This window comes from Colletotrichum orchidophilum (genome assembly GCF_001831195.1).
Source record: "Colletotrichum orchidophilum strain IMI 309357 chromosome Unknown Scaffold_178.1, whole genome shotgun sequence".
NCBI lineage: Eukaryota > Fungi > Ascomycota > Sordariomycetes > Glomerellales > Glomerellaceae > Colletotrichum > Colletotrichum orchidophilum.
In genome coordinates, this window is record NW_019173134.1 from 36091 (window position 1) to 62195 (window position 26105).

Here is a 26105-nt window from a genome sequence, read left to right on the forward strand (position 1 = left end):
TGCCAAGCTACCTACCTTGCCTTCCACCTTAAGTAAGCATCCCCGCCGGCATTCGCATTCAAACTCTCCTTCCATTTTAGCGCAGTCAGGGACGGATCGACGGTCACTGGCTGGTGGCTTCAGACGGGCAACTGCCCCACACCATCTGCCCCTCGGATCCCACCTCACCTCAGGGATCCGGAAGCAGTAAGGAGGCCCGCCCCTCATGGTTTGTGGGCTAATTTGCTTTTTCTGGGTTTCTTCCCTCAGGCATTAGGTATGCCCAGGTACGTGGTACCTCAAAGTAGGTAGGCACGTAGGTAAGTAAGGTATCTAGGTAGGGGAAATTAGAGCAGCTAGGTACCTACCTACCTTGGCAACTTAGGTACACTAGGTGGACAGCGGCCTGTCGCCCATTTTACGAGACAGTATCGTCTCACATTCCATCCTGGGTCTCTTTAACAGGTCGAGGTAGGGTAAGAAGATACCTAAGGTAGGCACTAAGGTAAGGTAAGATAGTCACTATTCTGTATCCGTACCGTCCCTACGGTGAGGTAGCTATGCTTGCACGCTCGGCACCTCGGAGGCTACTAAACCCATCTTAGCAGCTCTCCTCGGGCCAGACGACGCTATCAGTGCTACCCCTCCACCTTCTCCCTCCAGACCTGCACGACTGCCAAACGGATGTAGGTACATCTTTCATCTTTTTTTACATTTTTATTTATTTGCCTAGAGGCGTGTCACCCGTCACCACCACAGCCAGCCAGAACCGATGCTGATGCAACGTTGGTATCAAGTCGCTTTCTATACTCTATTCGCCCTGTTCCTCTAATACAGTCCAGCGCTTCCTTCTCCTGCTACCTACTCCACGTACTGCGACAAGTCCATCATCCTCTCCGAACCAACAGTTGCCTCTGTGCAATTAGCCAGCAACCCGGCTTTGCGCTCGTGGTCCGTCGCCATCGCCCTCCACTATACCTACAATCCCATAAAACACCCAAGCAACGTCGCGATACTCGGCCAAGTCACCACACCACTTGAGCTTGAGGGAGGCACAGGACACAAAGGACACGCGCGTACGGTCATGAGCTCTATCGTTTTGGAGCGCAGACATGAACGGCGATGCTGGTCTCGTCGGCTGCCTGGTCGATAGGCTTGCCACTAGAGTATGTCGCTCCTTTCTCCCCTTCTAAACCTTGACCACCATATGCGACGCAACCCCTTCTTCCTCTTACTCTGTTGCGTCTCCTAGCTCTTGGGGGGCATCGCTGACAATAATCGCGCCCTTCTCAGCTTCCCCACAGGACAGGAACTCATGGGCAGGAGCTTCAGCAGGACGACGTTGTCCTCATCACGAGGTCTACCCTAGTCAAAGTCAGCACATCTGCTGTTGCCTTTGTTCTCGACTCCCTCGTCGCGCTCCTCGAAGACATAATTCGAAACTACAAGGGCCTTCCCCCACCCGCCCATCCTCCTCACGTCCTCCTTTCCGAAGTCTACGTCCTTGCCCTGGCTGCCGACTGCTGCACCGCTCACTGGGACCAAGTCAAGGCCCAAGGCCTACGCCAGCCCTCTGCTGATGCCGACGCTCGTCGTGTTACACCGGCAAACCTTGCAAGTGTTCCCGAACCGTTAGATGAAGCCCTTGTCAACCGTGTCTTCGACTTGGTCAAGTGGCTTGTCGAGCCCATTCCTGAGGGCTATGTTCTACCCTCGTCCACTATCCTCGACGATACCTCGAGACACGCCGACCCCATTGCCCGTCCGCCGGGTGGTCTTGCCTCGCCGCTTCCTGGTGATGCTGACGCTGCCGAGGACGACGAAGCCCCGCCCATTACACAGCTAGCCGTTTTGGAACCTTGCATTAGAATCATTGTGGAATACGTCACAGCCTCTACTTGGTCCTGCTCCTTTGACTACTTCAGGAACGTCGTTTATACCGTTCGCACTGCAGCTGTTGTGCAAGCTGCTCCTGGCCAATCGGCCGCGACGCCCGACGATGATAAGGCTTCCCTGGCGGTACTCAAGATCCTGTCCTTCTTTTGGGTCGATGCTCAAAAGTTGGGTCTCATAATTCAGGAGATATGCTCCAGCTTCCTACATTTCCGCAAATCCTTCCAGAACACCGTTGCCGTCGTCGCCCCCTTGCTAGTCACCAGATGGCTTGACCGTTATCCCCATGAATTCGTGCAGCAGCATACTCTACACAAGCGTCTCGACGGCGGCGCCGACACTCTGTTTGACATGACGCAGACAGTCGTTGACAATGGTCGCAAGAAAGGGGTGTTATACCCCCTGCAGACAACGTTGCTATTCCTGCTTCCCGATGTTTTCGAGGTGGCTAGTAATCTCCGCGAGGCCAAAAGTAGCAGTATGGCAAAGAAGGTGGGCTTTCTGGACAACCTGAGGAAGGCGCTCAGGAACAAGAATGAGCAGGCTGCTTACTCTTTGGTGTCCCTATTGAGGGCATCTCGCCACTTCGTTGTCGAGGACGATGCCGCATTAGTGAGCTACGCAATGGATGTACAAGACGAGGTTCGCGAGGCCGTTTTCCGGCGCGGCAACGAGTCTTCCTTGTTCGATCAAGACCTGATGACAGCTGCATTTGTGAGCCTTGCTGAACTGAGTCTAGAAAGCTGCATCGACTCGCTAAGAGAGTCATATCTAGGCCTCTCTTCGCCACAGGCTTTCAAGACTGCCGTCGTCCAAGGTTGCCGTTACTTCGCCCGTCAAAATGACTCGCACATTTATGAGCAGCTTTTTGCCGTCGCGGGACCGTTCATGCGGACTCAACTCAAGGTATGTCTCACGAGGACCCTCTCCTTTTGCGTTCACACCTTGTTGCAGTCTCTCTGTGGGCCAAGTTGGTGACCAAGGTAGCAGGCCGTCGCGGAATTGCCAGCAGAATCCACCACCCTCGCTCTGGCTCTCCCGCGCCGTGACTCGAATCTTCACTCGTTCACAAACATGGCATGTGATGTTCTCAGGTTTCTGGATGCTTCACCCCGCTCCCTCTTCGACGGCGATAGCCTAGGCGACAGTGTTACTGGCACCGCTGACGAGGACGTCTTTTTGTCCTTCCTCTCGTGCGTCGTGTCTGCCAACCCGACTATCCGGAAACTCGCCACAGGTGTTGCGAAGCGCCTTTTCTCCGACAATTCCATTCTCGATACCCTCCGCGCTCGTGGTAGACTGAGTTCTGCAGCACTTAAGAGGGAATTCTGGCGACGCAGGTATGAAGACCAGGGGCCTCTCAAAACTTTGCACGCATGAGAGTAAGCTAACAGAACTTCGGGCAGCTCCTTGGTATTACTCAATATGTGCAACAACATTACGTCTGATGGCAACGGCCCAGAGGTCAAGGCTATCCATGAATACCTTGAAGCCCGGAAGTTTTTGCTGGCATCGCTGCGGGTCAGTTGAACCTGTGTTTCCTCCCAGCTCACCAAACTAACAAGACTTGCTTCTCTTTAGGAGCTATCTGACATGCCCGAAGGTGTACCCGAGATTGAGGCAGCATCCTCCAGACTCGAAACCACGCTGCTCGTCTCTTTGTGTTCTGCCGATGTCGACACCTGTCAGACGGTCACCGCATGCATAGGCCTCTCTTTTGAAGAGAACAACCTCGTGGACATTACCTCTGATACAGCCAAGGGATTTGCTACTCTACGACGCAATGGTGAGGTGTACGGCGAGATCGCATCTCGAGCATTCCGGTTCACAGGACTCGTCGCTTTTCAAAAGAGGGTTCGCGGCTTGCTCCGCCGTTTGCAGTATCCTACGAGCGGCATCCTCTCGGCCTGGGAGTATGGCTTCGAACGATGGCTCCTTCTGTCGAGAGAAGTTTCAATGGCACCTGTCGATGCTGTTGACGAAAGAACGCTGACCGAGTGGCGGAACTACTCGGGTTTCCTCGCATCTCTTGGTGGAATATGCACGGCGAACCAGACAATCATCCTTGAGGAACCAACACTAAGCGGCCTGAGGTGGATCGATAGGCTTCCTTCGGAAAACCATGAAGAGCCCTTGTTGGGCAGGTATCTCAAGTTGAGCATTCAACTTCTTGGATGTGCGAGCGTCAGGATCAGAGAAGCGACCAGGGAGGTTCTATCGAGTGAGGTGTCATCCACGCTCTACCAAGCACTATTCAAATCTCTTGAGTCTGAGCTTGAGGTCCTTTTTACCGGTGCTCTAGCGCCGAGCGACAAGGCACAGGACGTCGAAATCATTTTTGCTGAGCAAGCAATTTCTCTTCTGAAAGCACTCGTAGAGCGGCTCGAGAGTCCTTCAGATCTCGGTGCTGCCTCGGCCATACACCTTGGTGCTCTTGCACTCAACTTCGCGAAGTTCCTCGACGGCGTTGCTGACAGCACCAATACCCTGCGAGTCAAGATCAAGGTCTGCCAGTTGTGCGAGGCAGTTACGAAGAGAAAGGAACATTTGAACCTCAGAGACGACGTGCGAATCCGAAATCAGCTCTTGGAGTATATTTTTGGTTGGATTGCTCGGCCTCGGTCTCCGCGGCTAGACCCAAGTACCAGCTCAAGTGGCCGTCTAGACGAAGTCGTGAGAGTCCAGAAAGACTTGGACAAGGCTTGTCTTAAGTCACTTGCCGAGCTTACTTTCCGTCTGCCCTTGCAGCCTGGCGAAGGTCAGACCGACGCTGGTACGAGCGAGCTCAAGTCACAGATGTTCCATACCTACTTCAACAGATTTCTCTCGCTACTCAACCACGAGTCTCTTGAAGGCGGCAGAAACGATCTTATGGCGGGAATATCCAGTCGTGACGAGGGCGGATCTTCGTCAGAATTTGCTATCACCATTCTCTCAAATCTACTCAGTGCCAATATCGACGTCGGCCTGAAGCACTCTCTAAATATCGGATACCATGACAACGTTGAGATTAGGACAGCATTTGTCAAAGTCCTTTACAATATTCTCATTCAAGGGACAGAATTTAGCAATCTTACAGACGCTGCGGTCAGTGAGAAGTATGACGAGTTGCTCGAGGTAGGCGAAGCTGTGTGGTTCCACGTTGGCTCGACGTCGCATAATCTAACATGGTCCGCAGCTCCTGACAAAGGATATGACGCTGGTAGCAGCGATGAGCGCCGTGTGCCCAAGTAGTGAGGTTGATGAGCTGACTGTTTCTCTGTTAACAATATTTGAACATCGCGGTCTCAGTTTCGAGCTGCTGGAAGTTCTCATCAAGCAAGAGATCGAAGAAACAGGTGAGGACGACACTCATCACCTCTCCGTAATAAATCCCTTTGCAATTAACAATCTACTTAGATAACGAGTCAGAGATACTACGGCGGACGTGCGTAGCAACCAAGATGCTATCCGTCTACGCCAAGTGGAAGGGACAACCGTACCTCAAGGCAACTCTGCAAAAGGTCGTCGAGAGATTGATGTTGACTTCGAAGGACCTAGACCTCGAGTTGGACCCGGCTCGCGTGAGCTCTACGGACGAGCTCCAGAAGAATGCCCTCCAATTGCGCATCGTAGCAAAGGTATTCATAGACGACATTTGTGCGTCGTCTTCCACCATGCCGACCTCATTCCGCAGGATCTGCAATATCGTACGTCTGCTGATATCAAATCCCCTCGGCGTGCCCACTAATGAGACCCATAGATCTCTGCTGCCGTGCTTCCGCGATTTCAGGAGGCCAAGTATACGGCCGTGGGGGCATTCGTTTTTCTTCGATTCTTCTGCCCAGCCATCGTTGCGCCCGAGGTCGAAGGTCTGGTTACCACGACACCATCAAAGGAGATGCGACGAGGTCTTCTCCTCATCGCGAAGGTCATCCAGAATCTGGCAAATAATGTTTTATTTGGAGCCAAAGAGCCATACATGTTCCCCTTGAACGATTTCCTCACCCAGAACATTTACCGGGTCACAACTTTCTTGCGCGAAATTTCTGTAAGTGGTCCCATTTACCCGCGCGGCTACATTTTGTCTACCTCCACATGCTCATCGTTGCCATGTTTTAGGTGCCCCCTGAGAATCTCGAAACTCCGCCTACGATCGAGTCTTTTGATTTCGGCTCTTGCGTTGCGCTACATAGGTTTCTATATGACCATTGGGATCACATGCGCCAGAGACTCGTTACTCAGGAACGAAAGGACTTCGTGCGGTCGCCTGCTGAGGTATCTCGGGGTCGGTCGCCTGTGCTCGAGCCCTTGCGGAATCTCATCACGAACCTAGGCCCTCCGCCTTTAGCTGTGACCTGGAACAGACCCCAAATATCGACGAATACCCCGCCTTCATACTCGAGGTTTCAAAACTTTATGCTTCGAAACGCTTTCCGGAGTACTGAATCTTTTATCACTGCCAGAGCCGTCTATGACGGAGGTGAAAGCAAGGTATTGGTCCCCCGTAGTATGGCTTCCCTCGATGAAACAATACTAATTAGACCTCTCAGGACTCTCTTTCCATCATTTGCATCATTCTACGGCATATTGACGCCGAGAGCATAGACTACGATACTCTTTTGTACTGCTACCTAAAGGTAAATATCACAATCAGATTCAGATCTACCGCGCCTTTGCTTCGAAGAATTCACCACTGTACTTCGCGATTGAAAGAGAGGGTCTGCTTTTTCTTCGTCCATTCTGATTAATTTGTTCTTCTCTAGATCGCAAGTCGTCTGTGGCACAAGCCTTTTGGTCTGCTCATCGACGCCACTTGCTACAATGGCCAGAACGAACCTCAAGACGAGCTGTTCAAGAAGCTGGAACAGCTTACGCCCGTAGAGTTGTCCAGGAATCTTGTAAGGGTCTACGTCTACAACATGAACAGCGCATTCAGGTAAGGACCAAGGAGGCAGGCGATAGATGCGTATCCAATTCCCCTAGGTCGGACTAACATAGCTAACGTCCAGCAGGAAATGTTTCCGAAGACTTCTCCGGGTTTCTGCCAAGAGCGACAACAGCGTCTTCAATCCAAAAAATGTTGACTACCATTTAATTGGCAGCCTTCAAGATTTGCAAGCTCATTTTCACCTCAGCCAACTTCACCTCCCTAAGGAGACGATCAGTGTTGTTACAGATACCCGATACGTGTTTCAACCCATTACCCGACTGTCCAAGACAAAGGGTAAAATTGAAGTTGTCATCAAGGTTGGCAGCCAATTTGTACAAGTCACAACCACGAAGAAGCAGGAGGTCTTTCCTGGCTATCGATTGAGCACTACTGTGAACGATATCTTCAGGCTAGGCGAGGTGGAAGAAGCTCCTACGTCAATACAGACTGAAGATGACTCAGCCTTTGGTCTGCGTGCGGATAATGGCAAGATTGTCATGTACTTCACCAGCCCTAAGAAGGCCGACGTACTCCAGACGATTCGCGGCGCGAAGGCTAAATACGGCAAGGATACGAGGGCACACAAGGCCTACGAGCGGTTGATCCGTCCACAAGATGTGCCGGGCACCTTGCTGAATCTAGCCCTGACAAACCTGTCAAGCGCCGACCATGTTCTCAGACTGTCATCTTACAATCTTCTCGGTGCCCTTTGTAAGGCCTTCAAGTTTGGCGCGGCTGCGAACTTGATGTGCACCAAAGGTATGTTCCGAAGTCAATGGCTATGGAGGGTCGGAAACCGCCACAAAGCAGCTGCTAATTACCGCCACAGATGTTTCTGTGCCCATGGACCCGTCTCATTTCATCATCAAGATTAGCAGACAATTGGCAACATCTGAGCCTCAATTGACCTTTGACTTTTTGACCGAGTTTTTCGTCGGATGGGAGACTTTCACGGACGAGCAGAAGCCGCTCAGTCTGGCATACATGGCCCCATGGCTACCGGGCTTACGCACCGGGGTTTTAGCGAACGAATCTGATGCTGAGAAGGGAAAGGAAAAGATTGCAGCTCTATTCCGCAAACTCATAGATGTGGCCATGTCAGACCACGGGCTTACGTATACGCTTGAGCAAGTCGTCTGGCCCGCCATTTACCAGGACGAAACAATACTCGAAATTTTCCTCGAGGAGCTCATGAGGGCAGCACTAAGCTTTGGGTTCTCCGAAGAGCCCATGGAAGCCTTGTCGTCAATCGTCTCAGGTATGGGCAGCATCACCCTACGCGGTAAGGTGATATCCCGGCTACGCAAGGCTTTGAATCGGTCTTCCCTCCGGCCTACAAAGTACTTGCCTGACAATGCAGTGTGGGCTGAGATCTGCGTTCTACTTCACTTCTGTTTGTCGTTGTCATTCGATAATGGCGTGCAATCTCAGCTGTATCTACCGGAGATATTTCACATCGTCACCATCTTGGCCAACACCGGGGCTCCAGAGGTTCGCTTGCTAGTACAGAGGCTTCTTGTCAACACTGTACACGCGGCTTGCACGTCATTCAACCTAGACGAGACTCGGTTCAACAAGCTCAGAGGCAGCTTAGACTTCCTAAGCGAGCCCAGGAGCGAAATATTCTCAACACCACCCCCTTTCCTACGCGATGGAGCGTCCATGTCGACTACGCAAGATGCCGGGCCTTCACTAACCGCCACCGAGAACCTAGCGGCTGTCTTGTTTGAGGTCTGCTCGGTAGCAGCGCCCTCCGTCGATATCTCCAATGCCTGGAGGTCTCGCTGGATGAGTCTGGTGGCCAGCACCGCATTCCAGAATAATCCGGCTATTCAACCTCGGGCTTTTGCCGTCATGGGCTGTTTAGCCCGAGAGGAAGTGGATGACGACCTACTCTACCAAGTTCTTGTCGCTCTACGAAATAGCGTTGGCCGCTTGGGTGACGACACTAACAGCGACATGCTCATTTCCATTGTAACGTCTCTGTCCAAGATGATGGCAAAGCTCCCTTCGGCATCTCGTTATGGTCTACAGCTCTTCTGGCTAGCCATTTCCCTTCTACGATTGGTTCCTCCGGCTCTATTCAACTGCACGGCTCAGTTCTTGGAGGCGGTCATGACCAACATTAGCACGGTGGGTGATCTCAGGGGCGACAAGATGGGCCCTCTTCTACTCCAGGGTCGCGTTCAGCTAGAAGAGGCGGCCCTGCCTCTGGACGACGCATACGGTATTCACTTCACGCCGGAGAACTTTCATTTCGCAGTCTGCGCATGTCTCGCTCGCGGTCTTGCGGACACTACCACCAAAACGAATGCCATGCGAGTACTCTCGGCCTTCTTAGATATGGCGGGCAATCCTGTTGACGACGCTGAGCATCCGCCTGATGACTTATCTCGGTCGCCTTACATGGCTCTCATCCTCGCCCGAACAGTTGGGAGCGATGAGCTCAGAGACAGTTTATGGCTCGCAGGAATCAACCCTTCGCTCTTGCGAGATGTCACTGGCCAGCAAAGATACGATGATCTCAGCGGCATGAAGGATAAAGATCTCCTCCTAAACACGGCCATCGAGTTGATTGACTTTCAGTACCTGGAAGACGCACTACAGAACCGGACGCTACAGTGGCTGACTGAACTCGCAGCAGCCAGGCCATCTGTGATCATGCACCTGTAAGTTGCTGCTATTTACACTCTAATCTCGACCTACGTGGAGTCTTGGGCTGATTCAATGATAGCTGTGGGCCCATTGTATCTATCCTGGATGACGTCCTTCTGCATTGCCAGAATTCATCAACTTTGGAGTCTGCACAGGATCTGCTACATGCACTCACGTCCAATCCAAAGTTTAGCGCAGCGTTAGAGTCTACAGCCGTCTTGAACGAAATCCTTGAGGACATGGGCTTCAGCGGGCTGTGGCGCTCATGCTCGTTCAGTTTCAGCCAAGATCAAGACAGGAAGTGCTTTCTTTTAACTGAGAAGCTGATAGAAGTAAGTTAATATAAAAACAATCTATATATAAAGTTACTAATTTTTTAGCTTATTATAGTTTAGTTAGTAAAGATGTTTATATACCTTATATTAAAAGATTTTAAGTATTATTTGCAATTATAAAATAATTTAATTTCTTAATTAAGCTTAGTATTAATTAAACGGATTTATATTTATAAAAAGATTAATAAAAAAATTTAAAATTTATAAAAAAATAAGGTATCTTATTAATTAATTATATATATATATCGTAAGAGGTCCAGCGCACAGCCACGTGTGGCTAAAGTAATACCCACTTAAATACGCTTACTAATTTATTTTCTAAACGCCTTTAGTTAATATATTTACTTAATCAATTTATAAAATATTTTTTTAAAAAAATAAGTATTTTAAATAATAAAAACTATATTTCTACGCTTTTGATTTATTATAATTATAAATTTAGCTTTTATAAACTTTTTTTAAAAAATATAAAAATAAATAAGTATTTTTATTATTTTAAAATTTATAAAAGCGTAAAGTGTTTATTAATAATATTAATAACTGATTAACTTTTTATATTTAATAATAATTAACGTTTTAATATAAGAGCGGATTAGTTAATTTAACATATTAACTTTTATATATATATATAAGAATATAAATAAGTATTTAAATTAAAAAAAAAATATAAAAGTAGGGTTATTATAATTTTAAAACTTAAATTTAAAAAGTTTTAAAATTATCGTTAGTTTTTTAAAATTTAATTTAATTTAATAAGGCCAAATATTTACTAAGCCGTTATTATTTAAATATAAAATAATTAATTTAATATAATATATAATAACAGTATTTTATAAATTTTTTTTTTTTTTAGGTTTTAATTTTTAAAATAAAATATTATTAATATATATTTTTATTAAATAACCGGTTAATTTTTAATAACGTATATATATAGCGAGTCGCTTATTATAACGAATCGCTTACTTTCCTTTCTTTTTATATTTTCTATTTTAATAACTATTTTTCTTTATATACGATTATAAATTCTTTTTTAAATAAAAATCGTATTATTTTTATATTTTAAATTATTAAAAAAGATTTAAATTTATTTATATAAAAAATAGCTTTTATTTATAATATTTTAAAAATAATACTTCGCGACCGACGTATTAATTTATTATTTTAATATAAAATTTATATAAATTTAAAAAAAATAACTTTTTTAAAAAAAACCGTAATTTTTAAATAAGTTATTAACTTAATTAATTAAGGATTTTTATTATAATTTAATAATATATAAAATATAATTAATTATTTTTTTATTAAATACGACGTAATATATATTAAATTATAATAAATAAAAAACTTTATATAATATTAATTATAATTAAAAACGCGTTTTTAATATAAAATCGATTATTAAAAAATATTAATTAAAGATCCTATAATTATTTAAACCTAATTTACCCTTATATAAAATACGATTATAAAATATAAAATATATAATTATAATATTTATAATTTTAATAAAACAGGCTTTTTAATAAAAATATTTTTATATATAAAAGTTATTATAATTTTTAATCGTTATAAAAAGCTTTATATAAAATAGTTTAATAATCGAAAATAAGTTTTTATTATGGGAATTAATATACGGGCATGAATAATTGATATACGGGTATGACTCTTACACGGGCATGACAGCTATATACTATTATTAGCCTAAAAAAATACATAGACTATAAATACTTCGTCCTAAAGGCGGTGAAGGGTCCCTTACTAACATTTTCTTATCCTGACGTATTTATCTAAATTATTTTATATTAGATTGTATTATGCTTATTTTTAGTTTCTACGCTTTTTATATCCTTTTATTATAATATATAATAAGTAATGAATTAATATTAGATTTTACCGAAGCCTTATTTAGATAATTACGTCCGTTAAGGGACGGCCTTGTTATTATTATTAATTAATATCTCCTATTCGCACCTCCTTTTTTAAATACTTACTTATAATACCTATTTATTAGCTCGTACTCTTATAGATTTTTTTATATTAAGTTTATTAAATTGATTTTTAGTTTAAGGCTATAATAAGGCCGTAGATTAGTTATTTTCTTATTACCTTTTTTTTTATATAAGTTTTGCGATAGTTGTTTTATTACGGCTTCTTAGTGGACGGCTTTATTAAGTTATTTTAAAGGCTATTAGTGGCGTTTTCTTATGCTAAGCCCCTAGATTATTATCCTCCCGTACGGCTAATCGATTAAGGATAGGCTATACTAAGTTCCTCGGCCTATTACGGAGGGATATAATAATCTTAGGATTTAGAATCCGACGATATAGGTCTTTTGAGGACGTTTCCTTTAATTTTTAATAAGGATAGACGTTTTACTTTGTAAAAGATGTCCCGGCTATAAGCCTTACGTAAATTATATAGTAATAAGGAATACTTAGCTATACTAAAATAAAATAGTTGTTTATATAATCTTTAATAAGAGGGGGCCGTAGATAATTATTGGTCGGTAATATTATTTTTACTATTTAGTATTATTTTATAATTAACTTTAAATATTTTAAAAAAAGTATATTTTGGAGTTTATTTAAGTATTCCGAACTAGCTTTAGCGTATTAATAGGTAGTTAATACTTTATTTTTTATATAGGACTATGTAAACCATAACTCTTAATTTCGAATTATATTTTATATAATATTAACGAATCGGTATAAGTAACTTAGGTTATTAAAGAGATAGCCTTTAATATTATTGTTATTAAACTCGGTCCTTAAGGTGATGCGAATATTAAAATTTTGATATTTTTAAATATAATAACGAGCTTATTAAGTTTTAATAAGAAGGTATGTCTTATAAAGATAATGTAATATTAGCTATTAATTATCGAACTCTTTATAAAGACTATCCTATGTTTTCTTAAAAGTAACTTCGGTCTTAGTAAAAATAACGAGCTTCTATATTATAAAGATTTTATAATATATATAGGGGATTGAATTGTTAGTAGGCGTGTGGATATACGCCTAGTCCTCGTCGTTTAATTTTATTATTAATATTCTCGAGGGCTTAATATCGTCTTCGTAGTCTAAGCCACTGCCGGCACCCTCTAGCCGTTTTCTTTTTACTTACTTTTACTTAGTTTTAAATATAATATTAGAGTTAATATAATAGATATAGAGCTGTTATTATACGTTAGCGAACTCGTAAGTTAAAGCGGCCTTTATCTACTTATTATAATCAGTAATAATAATATTTAGTAAGCGAATCGAATACTAGTTAATTAGTTAATGGATACTTTCCGTAAGGAACCGGAACCCTTTTAATCTTTTATTATCGATAAGGCCGAATGTTATATTAAAAATAGATTTAATATATGTTTAGTTAGTGGCTTAAAATAACGGAAGTTTAAAACGATTTATATTATATATATTATTAAAGCTAATTACCTCTGGGAAGCGCTTTTATATTGAGAGATAAAATAGGAATGTCTATACTAAGCTAATAAGCTAGTTAGGCTTATTATTAGTTTATTTTATAATATAAGGTTATTTTCGCTTATTGAAGAGCTTTATTAGAGCGGCTATTAGCGAATAGCCGTTTAATTTTTTTTTATTTATAAGGGCTTTAGTATTATAGATATTTTGTTAAGTAAATACGGAATTTAGGAGTTGTTTTTAAACGATAGTACGAATATCGCGGGCCTTAATATTAACCCAGCGGCTAATGGCTTTAATAGCGCTTTTAGTTAGTGGTATAAGCCTTTAATATAAAAGATATGCTAAGGAATTAAAGTTTAGCCTGTGGTTATATTAGGTATGCTTGGCTTTAATATACTGTTGTAAAAGCTAAGCGCCTTTTTTTTTTTATTTTAATAATAATTATTTATTTATAATTATATTTTTATAATTTTTGTTAATATAATTTTATATTTTTAATAGGCCGCGGTTTATTAAAGCGATCGTATTGAAATATATATTTTATCTTTTTATTTTTATATATATATTTATATTAACGAATAATATTAAACCCGTTCTTTTTAGTAAATACGTTAATTTGGTTGAATAAGGCGTCGATTATAGGCTTTAGGTTGCCGAGAATTTGTAGGTTTAGGATTAGGTTAGGTAGAGGCGAAGACGAGCGTTGACCTAGGGAGTAAGAACTTTGTAGTAATAAAGTTATTAAGTTTACTTAAGAATCGGCAAAAGGATATTTCGAATAGCGAAGAGGGGAATATAAGGGTAGGGGTGGTAAGGTAAACGTATTAAATAGGTATAGTAAATAACCTTATTTCCGTTATTATCGTCGAACTTATTTGAAAAAATTAAAGAGTTTTTTAATTAGTTGCTGCCTTTCCTTTATTACTTTTTTAACTAAGCGTAATATAAATTTAAACTTTTTTATAAAGGTAGTTTATATAGGTCGATGCTCCTCGTTTTATAAGGTAGATTTAAAAATAAAATACGATAAGAATAGACCGTATTTTGGGCTAAGTATTAGTATAATAACTCGATAAGTTTAAATAATTATTGTTAGAAATATTTTATAAAAAAAGATTTCGTAATTATTTTATATTTTAATAAGTGCCGCGTCGTTCCCGCGCGAGCTATAAGGTCGAATGACTTAATAAAACCGGTTTAGATAGGAAATAAAGATATTTTTAAGCGTATTATCGTTATTAAAGTTATAATAGTTATTAATATTTATATTCGAATTATTAATAATAAGAGGTTATAAAGTAAAAGAATATTTATTACGTCGCCGTTTTAAGTTAGGCTCGTTACTTGAGCTTAAGCTTTTAGTTCGACGTGGCGGGTTACGCTTTAGTAGCGGAGGGGCGGACTTGGGTATAAGGGATCTTAATATAGATAATATAGCGATAGAGCCTTAATTAGTTAATATAGACGACGCGTCGCGATTATATATTAAAGAAATTCTTAAATATTTTAGGTGGGACCGGTAGAATTAAGATAGGGTAATAGCTTTTTTAGGCTAATAATAGTGTGTAGTTGTTATGCCCGTGTAAGAGTTATACCCGTGTATTAATTGTTTATGCCCGTGTATTAATTCCCTTTATTATTTAAAATATATATATAAATAACTAAGCGCTATTTTTATATATTATTATAAAAAATAAATATTATTTTTTTTCGTAATATATTAATAACTAATTCCTTTTTAAATAACGTATTTATTTTAACAAAAATAAATAAATTATAAATAAAATCGGCTTAGATTAGCTAAAATATTTTAAAAAATATATAAAATCTTATATAAAAAATATTAAACGGCTTTTAATTTTTAATAATTATAATAATTATAAATTAATTAAATTCGATAATAATTATAAAAAGCGTAGTATTATCGTTTTTTATATACCTTTTTATTTATTATATAAACTTTAGCTTTTTAATATTAATTATTTTAATTTATTAAAAGCTTCGTATAATAAAAAAATTAAAAAAATAATACGGATATAAATTATATATATTATTAAAAACGATTTCTTTTTTATTTTTAAAATAGCTTTTTTTATTTTAATAAATAAAAAAAACGTACGAACTAGTTTTAAATAAATTAAAATTATATTTTTTAATTTAAAAATAATTATTTCCTATTTAGATTTTAAATTAAAAACGCTAATATTATTTAATTTATATTTAAATAATTAAGGCTTTTAAGATTTAAAAATATTAATTATAATATATAACGTTATATAAAGCTTTATTTTATTTAAAAAATAGATTTATAATTATTAATATAGCTTATTAATATATTTATATAAAGTTATTAATTTATAAATTAAAAGTATTAATAAATTAATATATAAATTAGCTTTTATTAAAATTAAATATTACAAGCTTTATATAATAAATAAAATATTAAATAAGCACTAGAGGACTAAAAAAACATAATTACGTTTTAAAAACTTATTTAATATTACTAAAACTAAAATAATTTAAATAAAAAAAAAGGTTATTAATATTAAAAACGAAAATATATATTAAAAAAATATTTATATAAAAAGGGTTAAATCGCGTAAGCGGTAATACGGTAATTATAAAAAAACTAAATATAATATATGAATATATTAAATAGTTTAAAAAATTTTTAAAAAAAAAGTTAATAAGTAATTTTAATTAATTTCGTACGATATAGTTTAATTAATTTATATAAATAATAAAAGGGTATTTAGAAGTGGGCGACTCGTTATAATGGGCGATTTGCTATATATATATGTTAAGGGTTTTATAATATTATAACCCCCGGCGACTTATTAATATTAAAACGTTATAATAATTTTAATTTATTTATTATAATTATAATTATTTTTTTTATATTATTAATTTATAATAACGTATATATATAGCGAGTCGCTTATTATAACGAGTCGCCCACTTCTAAATACCCTCTTATTATTTATATAAATTAATTAAATTATATCGTACGAAGTTAATTAAAACTATTTATTAGCCTGTTCTTTAAAAATCTTTTAAATTATTTAATATATTTATATATTATATTTAGTCTTTTTATAATTACCGTATTACCGCCCGTGCGATTTAACCTTTTTTATATAAATATCCTTTTAATATATATTTTCGTTTTTAATATTAATAACCCTTTTTTTTATTTAAATTACCTCGGCCTTAGTAATATTAAATAAGCTTTTAAAACGTAATTATATTTTTTTAGTTTTTTAACGTTTATTTAATATCTTATTTATTATACGAAGCCCGCGGTATTTAGCTTTAATAAAAGTTAGTTTATATATTAATTTATTAATACTTTTAATTTATAAATTAATAACTTTATATAAATATATTAATAAGCTATATTAATAATTATAAATCCGTTTTTTAAATAAAATAGAGCTTTATACAATATTATATATTATAATTAGTATTTTTAAATCCTAAGAGCCTTAACTATTTAGGTATAAATTAAATAATATTAGCGTTTTTAATTTAAAATCTAAATAAAAAATAATTATTTTTAAATTAAAAAATATAATTTTAGCTTATTTAAAACTAGCTCGTACGTTTTTTTTACCTATTAAAATAAAAAAAGCTATTTTAAAAATAAAAAAGAAGTCGTTTTTAATAATATACGTAATTTATATTCGTATTATCTTTTTAATTTTTTTATTATATAAAGCTTTTAATAAGCTAAAATAACTAATATTAAAAAATTAAAACTTATATAATAAATAAAGAAATATATAAAAAGCGATAATACTACGCTTTTTATAATAATTATTAAATTTAATTAATTTATAATTATTATAATTATTAAAAATTAAGAGCCGTTTAATACCTTTTATATAAGATTTTATATATTTTTTTAAAATACTTTAGCTAATTTAAACCGATTTTATTTATAATTTATTTATTTTTGTTAAAGTAAATACGTTATTCGGGGGGGAATTAATTATTAATATATTATAAAAAAAATAATATTTATTTTTTACGATAATATACGGAGATAATACTTAGCTATTCGTATATATATTTTAAATAATAAAAACCTATTCTTAATTATTAAGCTATTTTATATAAAGCTTTTTATAACGATTAAAAGTTATAATAACTTTTATATACGAAAGTATTTTTATTAAAAAGCCCGTTTTATTAAAATTATAAATATTATAATCGTATATTCCGTATTTTATAATTATATTTTATATAAAGGTAAACTAAGCTTAGATAATTATAAAATCCTTAGTTAATACTTTTTAATAATCGATTTTATATCGAAAACGCGTCTTTAGTTATAATTAATATCGTATAAAATTTTTTACTTATTGCGGTTTGATACGTATTATATTATGTTTAATAAAGAGGTAATTAATTATATTTTATACGTCGTTAAGTCGTAATAGAAATCTTTAATTAATTAAGTTAATAACTTATTTAAAAATTACGGTTTTTTTAAAAAAAGTTATTTTTTTTTAAATTCGTATAAATTTTATATCGAGGTAATAAGCTAACGCGTTGGTTATAAAGTATTATTTTTAAAATATTATAAATAAAAGCTGCTTTTTATATAGATAAATTTAGGTCTTTTTTAATAATTTAAAATATAAGGATAATATAACTTTTATTTAAAAAAGAATTTATAATTGTATATAAAAAAAATAGTTATTAAAATAGAAAATATAAAAGGAAAGGAAAATAGGCGATTCGTTATAATAAACGACTCGCTATGTATATACGTTAATTATAATAATATTATTTTTAATTATATATTATAAATTTTTATATTATTTTTTTTAATATTATTATTATTATTTTTATTATTATTATTTTTTTTAATAATAAGTCGATAATATATAGTTGTTATTATATAAAAATAATTTATTTATTTTTATAATTTAATATTTTATTTTTTATTTATTTTATTAATTTTCTTTTTATTTTTAAATTTTATTAAAATTTTTTAAATTTTTTTAATATTTATTTATATAATTTTATATTTTAATTAATTTATTTTATTATTATTATCATTATAATAAATATTATTTTATAAATTATTAAAATTATTAATTAAAATTACGATTTTAAAATTAAGTTTATCGGTTTTAATTAAAGTATTTTTTATTTTAATTATTTAATATTATTTTATTATAATATTAAGAAGTTTATATACGTTTATAAAAACTATATAAAAAAGTATATTATTTATTTTATTTTTAAAAAAAAAATTTATAATACGTTTATTTTCGCTTTTTTTATTATATATTTATTAATTAATTTATTTAAATCGTTATTAAGCTTTACGGCGCTATTTAAATAATTTAAAATTAATTTATAAAGTTTTATAATTTTAAAATTAATAAAAAATTACTTTTTTAAGCTTATTAATATATTATTAACGCTTTTAAAATTTTAAATTCGGTATAGGGTTTAATTAATATTTATATTAAAAATCCTTTTTTTAAAATAAATAAAGCGGGTTTTAAATAAATTATAATTTAAAAAGCGTTATTTATTAAAGAATTTTTAAAATTTTTAATTTAAATATTTATAAATTTATTTAATAAGCTTTTTATATATATTCGTTATTAATTAATATTTAGGCCGATATAGTAATTAATTTTTAAAATATTAATTACTAGCTTATTTTTATATAGTTAACTTATTTTTAAACCGATAATTAAATTTTTATTTTATATAAAAATATTAACCGATTCGTTATTAATAAGTTTTATTTTTAAAATTTTAAAAATAAAAATATTTATTTATTATTATAATTTAAAATTTAAGCTATTTTTTATATTATTATCATTAATTATTTTAATAATTTAGTTTTAATTTACGCCGTAATAATTTCTTATAATATTTATATTTAAACTTTTTAAAAACTTATAGAGCGTTAAATAAAGTTTAATTTTAATAGTAATATTATTATTAAAAAGCCGGCGTTTAAATATTAGTATAAAGCTTTTAGTTTAGGCTTATTTAATTAAATTATATTTAATAATAATAATTTATTTAATAATAAATTATCTTTTTTTAAGTTTAATAAATTAAGTTTTTATAATGCTTTTATTACCTCTATTATTAATTTTCTTTTTAATTAAAACGTTAATAGCTTGTTTTTATATAACCCTATTATTAATTTTAATAATAATTTTTTGCTAAACGTCCGCCGATTTATTTCGTAACCCCGTTTTATTATTTTTAATAATCTTAGCGAGATTTATAATAACGACTTTAATTTATTTATTTTTAACATTATTATTTTGAATATTATCGCTTTTAATATTATTAGTTTAAATATTATTATTTTTAATATTATTATCGTATTTTTTTTTAAAAAAGTTTATATTTATATTTAATTTTATTAAGCGTTTTATATTAATTATAAAGCTAATTAAAAGGATTAAAAAAAGATTTAAAAAAAAGATTTTTTTATACCCCGTTTTTGTAATTTTATTATTAAAATTCTTATTAAATACCGCCGTATCGATTTTATTAAAAATAATATAAAAAGATTTAAAAAAAAATCCTTTTACGCTCCGTTTTTATAACTTTATTATTAAAACTTTTATTAAACGCCGTTATATTAATTTTATTAAACTGTTTTTAAATATTAATCTTTATTATAATATATTTTTTAATAAATTAAATAAGATTTTTATAATTTTTATTACTATTATATTACTAAATAGTCGTTTTAAAAAGTAACGTACTTTATTAATTAGCCGCGCATATTAATTAACTACGTACTTTTTCTAACTTTTTAAATATCTTATAAATTTATATAATTATAACGTAAAATATTAATTAACTTTTATAAATATTTAAATTACTAAACGATTTTGTATTTTTAAAACACGTTTATATATTATAATTTATTTTATTATATATACCGTAACGTTATTAAATTAACCGACTTTTTTTTAATAAACCTTTTTTTTATTTTTTTAAAACGCTAAACTTTTTTTTTATTTTTTTTTTAATATAATTTAAGATTTTTTTATATTAAGTGCTTTTTTAAATTAAATACGTAACTTTTCGTTTTTTAATATTTAATAAGTGTTATATTAATATTTTAAAATATACGTATTTAATTTATTAAAATCGTAATTAAGTATATTATTATTTATATATTTTTTATTCACTGGTTAATTATTTTAATTATTAATATTAAAAAGCTTTTTTAATAAGCTAAGATCCGAGTTTTAATAAAATTAAATTATAAAAACGCTTCGTAAAAGTTAAAAAACGTTTATAATTACTAAGCTAATAGTATTAAAAAATCGGTTATAAAAAGTATAAGCGTTCGTATATATATATTAAATTTTTTAATTATATAATTTAAATTTTATAATAAAATTTTAACTTTATAGAAAACGAATTTAATATTTTTATTTAAAAAGATCTTATTATAAACTTTATAAAAAGTAATAAAAAACTCGGATTTTATAATATAATTAATAAAATATTTAATAAATAAGTTAATTTTATCTTTATATATACGTTTTAAAAGCGAATAAAGCGTAATATTTAATAATTAAAATAAATAAAATAAATACGGGGGTATATTAATAATTATAATATTATTTTATTTATAATATTTGTTAAATTCGGTTAATAAATAGCTCTTATACTTATTAATTATAAATATTTAATAAATACCCTTTATATAAGCCCGAGTATATTTATCGAAATATTTAATTTAGTTTAAACTAATTTTATTATTAATTTATTTATTAATAATCGGCTTAATTACTTAGTCGCTTAAGAAACCGGATTTTATTAATTAATTAATAAAATAATAAGACTTTTAAACGATTACAAAAGGCAGGATATATTACCCTTTTAAATTAATATATTTAATAATTATAGCCTATTTATAATTATTAAACTAAATAGATTTCGCTTTTTTATATCTATTAATATACGTAACGACTATTAACTTAATAATAATACTTATTATAAAACTAATCTTATTAAAATTATATAGATCCTCGTTATTAATATCGTATTTAGTTATTATATTATTTAATAATATAAATTATTTTGAAATAACTTTTAGATCTTTTTAAAAAGCTTTTTAATAATTATATAAATAATTAAATTTAGTTTTTAAAGTCGGTTATAAATCGATAAACCTCTTAGCTTAATACTTCTTAATAGGCGTCCTATTTCGCATTTAAAATAAAAAATTAGTTATATTTTCTATATTAATAAGTTATAAAAGAAATCTTTTAAAATCCTATTTAATAACGTATTAAAAAAGTATTTTTTTAATTAAATTAAGTTTATATTATTAAAATTAAATTTAATTGCGGCGTAATTAATTATTTATTTTATTATGTAAAGTACTTTTAAAAATATTATATATCTTTATAACGCGTTATATATTAAATTTTTAACTTATAATACGTATAGCTCGGATCGCTTTAATAATAAAAATAATCTTATTTTTTTAAATATAGATTAGTATTATAATTATTTAATTATTACGTATTAAAAGTTTAAATAGCTAGGAATAAAGCGCGTTATAAAAAAAGTGTACGGCTAATTAATATACGCGGCTAATTAGTAAAGTACGTTATTTATTTTTTAATGTATTTATAATTATAAACGCTTTCGTTTTATATATTTTTAATTAGTTTTTTATATTTAAAATATTTTTTTTTAATATATTTAAAAAAAATACCGATAAGGATTATTATTTTATTAGTTATTATGCTTTTTTTAAAAAAAATACTATATTATTATTAATAATTATATTAATTATTCTTAACGAATTGTTATAATGTTTAAATAAAGTAATATAACCCGTTGAATATTTAATAATATATTAATATAAGCTCGTTATATCGCCGCTTTATATATTAAAATTAAAGTTAATACTATTTATAAATATAAACGTCGTTATATTTTATTACTTAATTTAAATTAACTACTTAATTAATAAAAGGAATTTTTATATTTTTAATATTATTAAAGGTTTTTTTTATTATAATATCGGCGTATATTATTATTTTTTTTTACGTTATTATTTTTAATTATATATTATTTATTAATTATTCTATTTATTATAAAATTTATATATTTATTTTTTAAATTTTCGGACTTTTTTTATTATATTAATTAAATATAATAAGGGCTTTTATATATTATATTTTGTTAACTAATTTTCCTATTTAATTAAATAACGTATTTAATTTTTATGATTTTATTTATTTATAAAAACTTTTTATTTTTTATTTTTTTAAGTTATTTTTTTAATTTTAATAATTTTATATTATTATTATTAATATTTTAATAAGCGTTTTAAAATTTAATTAATATTATTAAAAAAACGTTATGTATTTTTTAATATTATTTTAAAAAGTAAATTTAATAAGTTAAAAAGCTAATTTTTTTAAGAATTATAATTTATATAAAACGGGGTATTAACTTTTTATTTTTAAATTAAAAGTTTTTTATTAATAGTCTAATAATTTATTTTTAGTAATATTTTTAAACTTTATATTTTTAATTGTATTTTTTTATTTATACCTCGACCGTTTTTTATTAATATTTTTACGCTTTATATTTTAAATTTATTATATAATTTTTTTTTTTATGTTTTAAATTATAATTTTTAAAGTTAATAAGACGTATTTAATATATTTAAAATTATAATTATATAATACTTTTATTAAGAAAACTTTGATTATTAAATATTAGTTATTATTATATATAAATTTAGTTTTTAAAACTTATACGGCTTATTTATTTAATAAGCCTTCGGTATAAATACGTAAATACTTTTTTAATATTTAATAAATTCTTTTTATTTATTTATTTATTTAAAAATAATAAATAATAAATAATCGGCGGCGTATTACCCGCTTTTTTATAAATTAGTTTTAAAAATAATTAATAATAAATTTATTTTTATTATTAACTATCCTTTTAAATATATTAAACTTATACTTAACGTTTTTATATAAATAATATATTAATTAAAACGTTATAATATTATTTTAAATTTTAAAAAATATTATAAACTTTATTCTTTTATATATTATAACAAAAATATTATCGTATTTAATATTATTATTATAAAAGCTTAGTATAAGTTTTATAATAAAATTTAAATTAATTTTTTAAAATAAATATATTAATATAAATAATAATTAAAATTATTTATATAATTTATATTATAAAATACGTATTTTTTAATACGGTTTATAACTTATTATATATTTTTTAATATTTTAAAAAACGTTTAATTAATAAAACTTTTTTATAATAAAATTTATAGTTTTATTTATTTTTATATACCCCGATTTTAAATTATTATAATATTAATAAAAAATCTCTTTTTATAAAAAAAACTTTCTTAAAATAACTAGTTTTTTTTTATAAAATAAAATATTTTTAATATTTTAATAATAACTTTTTTTTATTAATTAGTTTATTAATTTTTATTAAGTATATTTAATAATTCTCGTTTTTATTTTAAAAGTTTTAAATTAAGTCTTTTAAAATAACGAATAATTATTAAAAAAATATTATTTTTTATTTTATAAATTTTTTTATAACTTTTTTAAAAATATATTATATTAAAATATTTGTTTTAATTTTTAATAAAGTCTTATTTTTAATATATTATTATTAAAATTAGTTTTTTATAATTTTATTTTTATTATAATATATATGCATAGTAAATCGCTTATTATAACGAGTCGCTTATTTTCCTTTCTTTTTATACTTTTTATTTTAATAATTATTTTTCTTTATATACGATTATAAATTCTTCTTTAAATAAAAATCGTATTATTTTTATATTTTAAATTATTAAAAAAGATTTAAATTTATTTATACGAAAAGTAGCTTTTATTTATAATATTTTAAAAATAATATTTTATAACCGATACGCTAACCTATTACCTTAATATAAAACTTATACGAATTTAAAAAAAATAACTTTTTTAAAAAAAACCGTAATTTTTAAATAAATTATTAATTTAATTAATTAAGGATTTTTATTACGACTTAACGACGTATAAAATATAGCCGATTATTTCTTTACTAAACGTAACGCGACGTATATCGGACCGTAATAAGTAAAAAACTTTATATAATATTAATTATAATTAAAAACGCGTTTTTAATATAGAATCGATTATTAAAAGGTATTAATTAAAGATTTTATAATTATTTAGGCTTAGTTTACTTTTATATAAAATACGATTATAAAATACGGAATATATAATTATAATATTTATAATTTTAATAAAACGGGCTTTTTAATAGGAATACTTTTATATGTAAAAGTTATTATAATTTTTAATCGTTATAAAAGGTTTTATATAAAATAATTTAATAATTAAAAATAGGTTTTTATTATTTAAAATATATATACGGATAGCTAAGCGCTATTTCCGTACGTTATTGTAAAAAATAAATATTATTTCTTTTCGTAATATATTAATAATTAATTCCCCCCCGAATAACGTATCTATCTTAGCAAAAATAAATAAATTATAAATAAAATCGGTTTAAATTAGCTAAAGTATTTTAAAAAATATATAAAGTTTTATACGAAGGGTATTAAGTGGCTCTTAATTTTTAATAGCTATAATAATTATAAATCGATTAAATTCGATAATTATTATAAAAAGTATAGTATTATTGCTTTTTATATATTTCCCTATTTATTATACGAGTTTTAGCTTTTTAATATTAATTATTTTAACTTATTAAAAGTTTTATATAATAAAGAAATTAAAAAAATAATACGGATATAAATTACATATATTATTAAAAACGACTTTTTTTTTATTTTTAAAACAGCTTTTTTTATTTTAATAGGCAAAAAAAACGTACGAATTAGTTTTAAATAAGCTAAAATTATATTTTTTAATTTAAAAGTAGTTATTTTTTATTTAAATTTTAAACTAAAAACGTTAATATTATTTAACTTACGCCTAAATAGCTAGGGCTTTTAAAACTTAAAAATATTAATTATAATATATAACGTCGTACGAAGCTCTATTTTACTTAAAAAACGGATTTATAATTATTAATATAACTTATTAATATATTTATATAAAATTATTAATTTATAAACTAAAAGTATTAATAAATTAGTATATAAATTAGCTTTTATTAAAGCTAAGTGCCGCGGGCTTTATACGATAAATAAAATATTAAATAAACGCTAAAAGGCTAAAAAAACATAACTACGTTTTAAAGGCTTACTTAATATTATTAAGGCCGAGGTAATCTAAATAAAAAAAGAGGTTATTAATATTAAAAACGAAAATATATATTAAAAAGATATTTATACGGAAAAGGTTAAATCGCGCGGGCGGTAATATAATAATTACGGAAAAACTAAATATAATATATAAATATATTAAATAGTTTAGGAGACTTTTAAAAAAGAGGTTAATAAGTAGTTTTAATTAATTTCGTACGATATAGCTTAATTAATTTATATAAATGGTAAGAGGGTATTTAGAAGTAGGCGACTCGCTATAATAGGCGACTCGCTATGTATATATGTTAAATAATTATTATTATAATATTTATAATATAAATAATTAATTTAAAAAACGTTTATTAAGTTATAAATATAAAGCTTATGTTTCTAATTATTTATATTATAAAAATAAATGTTTTTATTATTTTAGATTTCTTTTTTAATATTAAGATTCTTTATAATATTTTTAGTAATAATTTATTAATAAGGTTTAATTTATTAATAAAAGTTAATAATACGTTTTAAAATTATTATTTTTTTATATAATTTGGTTTTTTTAATAGCTTATCGGCCGAGTTCGTTATACTTAATTAATATTAAATATTAAAATTAAATATTAATAA

The 26105-nt window shown here is 30.0% G+C and overlaps 3 protein-coding genes across 3 annotated transcripts, besides 1 other annotated feature; 1 reads left to right on the forward strand and 2 right to left on the reverse strand.

The window, feature by feature from the left end:
- Positions 1-1091: 1091 nt before the first annotated feature.
- On the forward strand, positions 1092-9780 carry CORC01_13108 (GTPase-activator protein for Ras-like GTPase; the record flags this gene model as incomplete). Its single annotated transcript, XM_022624726.1, has 14 exons — positions 1092-1145; positions 1273-2778; positions 2863-3212; positions 3279-3393; positions 3454-4989; positions 5051-5210; positions 5272-5561; positions 5615-5902; positions 5974-6345; positions 6405-6491; positions 6618-6790; positions 6867-7543; positions 7614-9453; positions 9519-9780. 14 exons carry the CDS (start codon positions 1092-1094, stop codon positions 9778-9780), a joined length of 7710 nt encoding a protein of 2569 aa, XP_022468772.1.
- A 3377-nt stretch (positions 9781-13157) lies between these two features.
- Positions 13158-13229: a sequence feature (Short protein (CORC01_13109, OHE91600.1) was converted to a misc_feature.).
- Positions 13230-20595: 7366 nt separating this feature from the next.
- CORC01_13110 (uncharacterized protein) lies at positions 20596-20781 on the reverse strand (the record flags this gene model as incomplete). Its single annotated transcript, XM_022624727.1, has 1 exon — positions 20596-20781. A coding segment is annotated over one exon (186 nt), but the record flags the coding sequence as incomplete, so codon positions are not given.
- Positions 20782-21138: 357 nt separating this feature from the next.
- CORC01_13111 (uncharacterized protein) lies at positions 21139-21288 on the reverse strand (the record flags this gene model as incomplete). The annotated part of the gene is made up of 1 exon (XM_022624728.1): positions 21139-21288. A coding segment is annotated over one exon (150 nt), but the record flags the coding sequence as incomplete, so codon positions are not given.
- Between the last annotated feature and the right edge of the window lie 4817 nt (positions 21289-26105).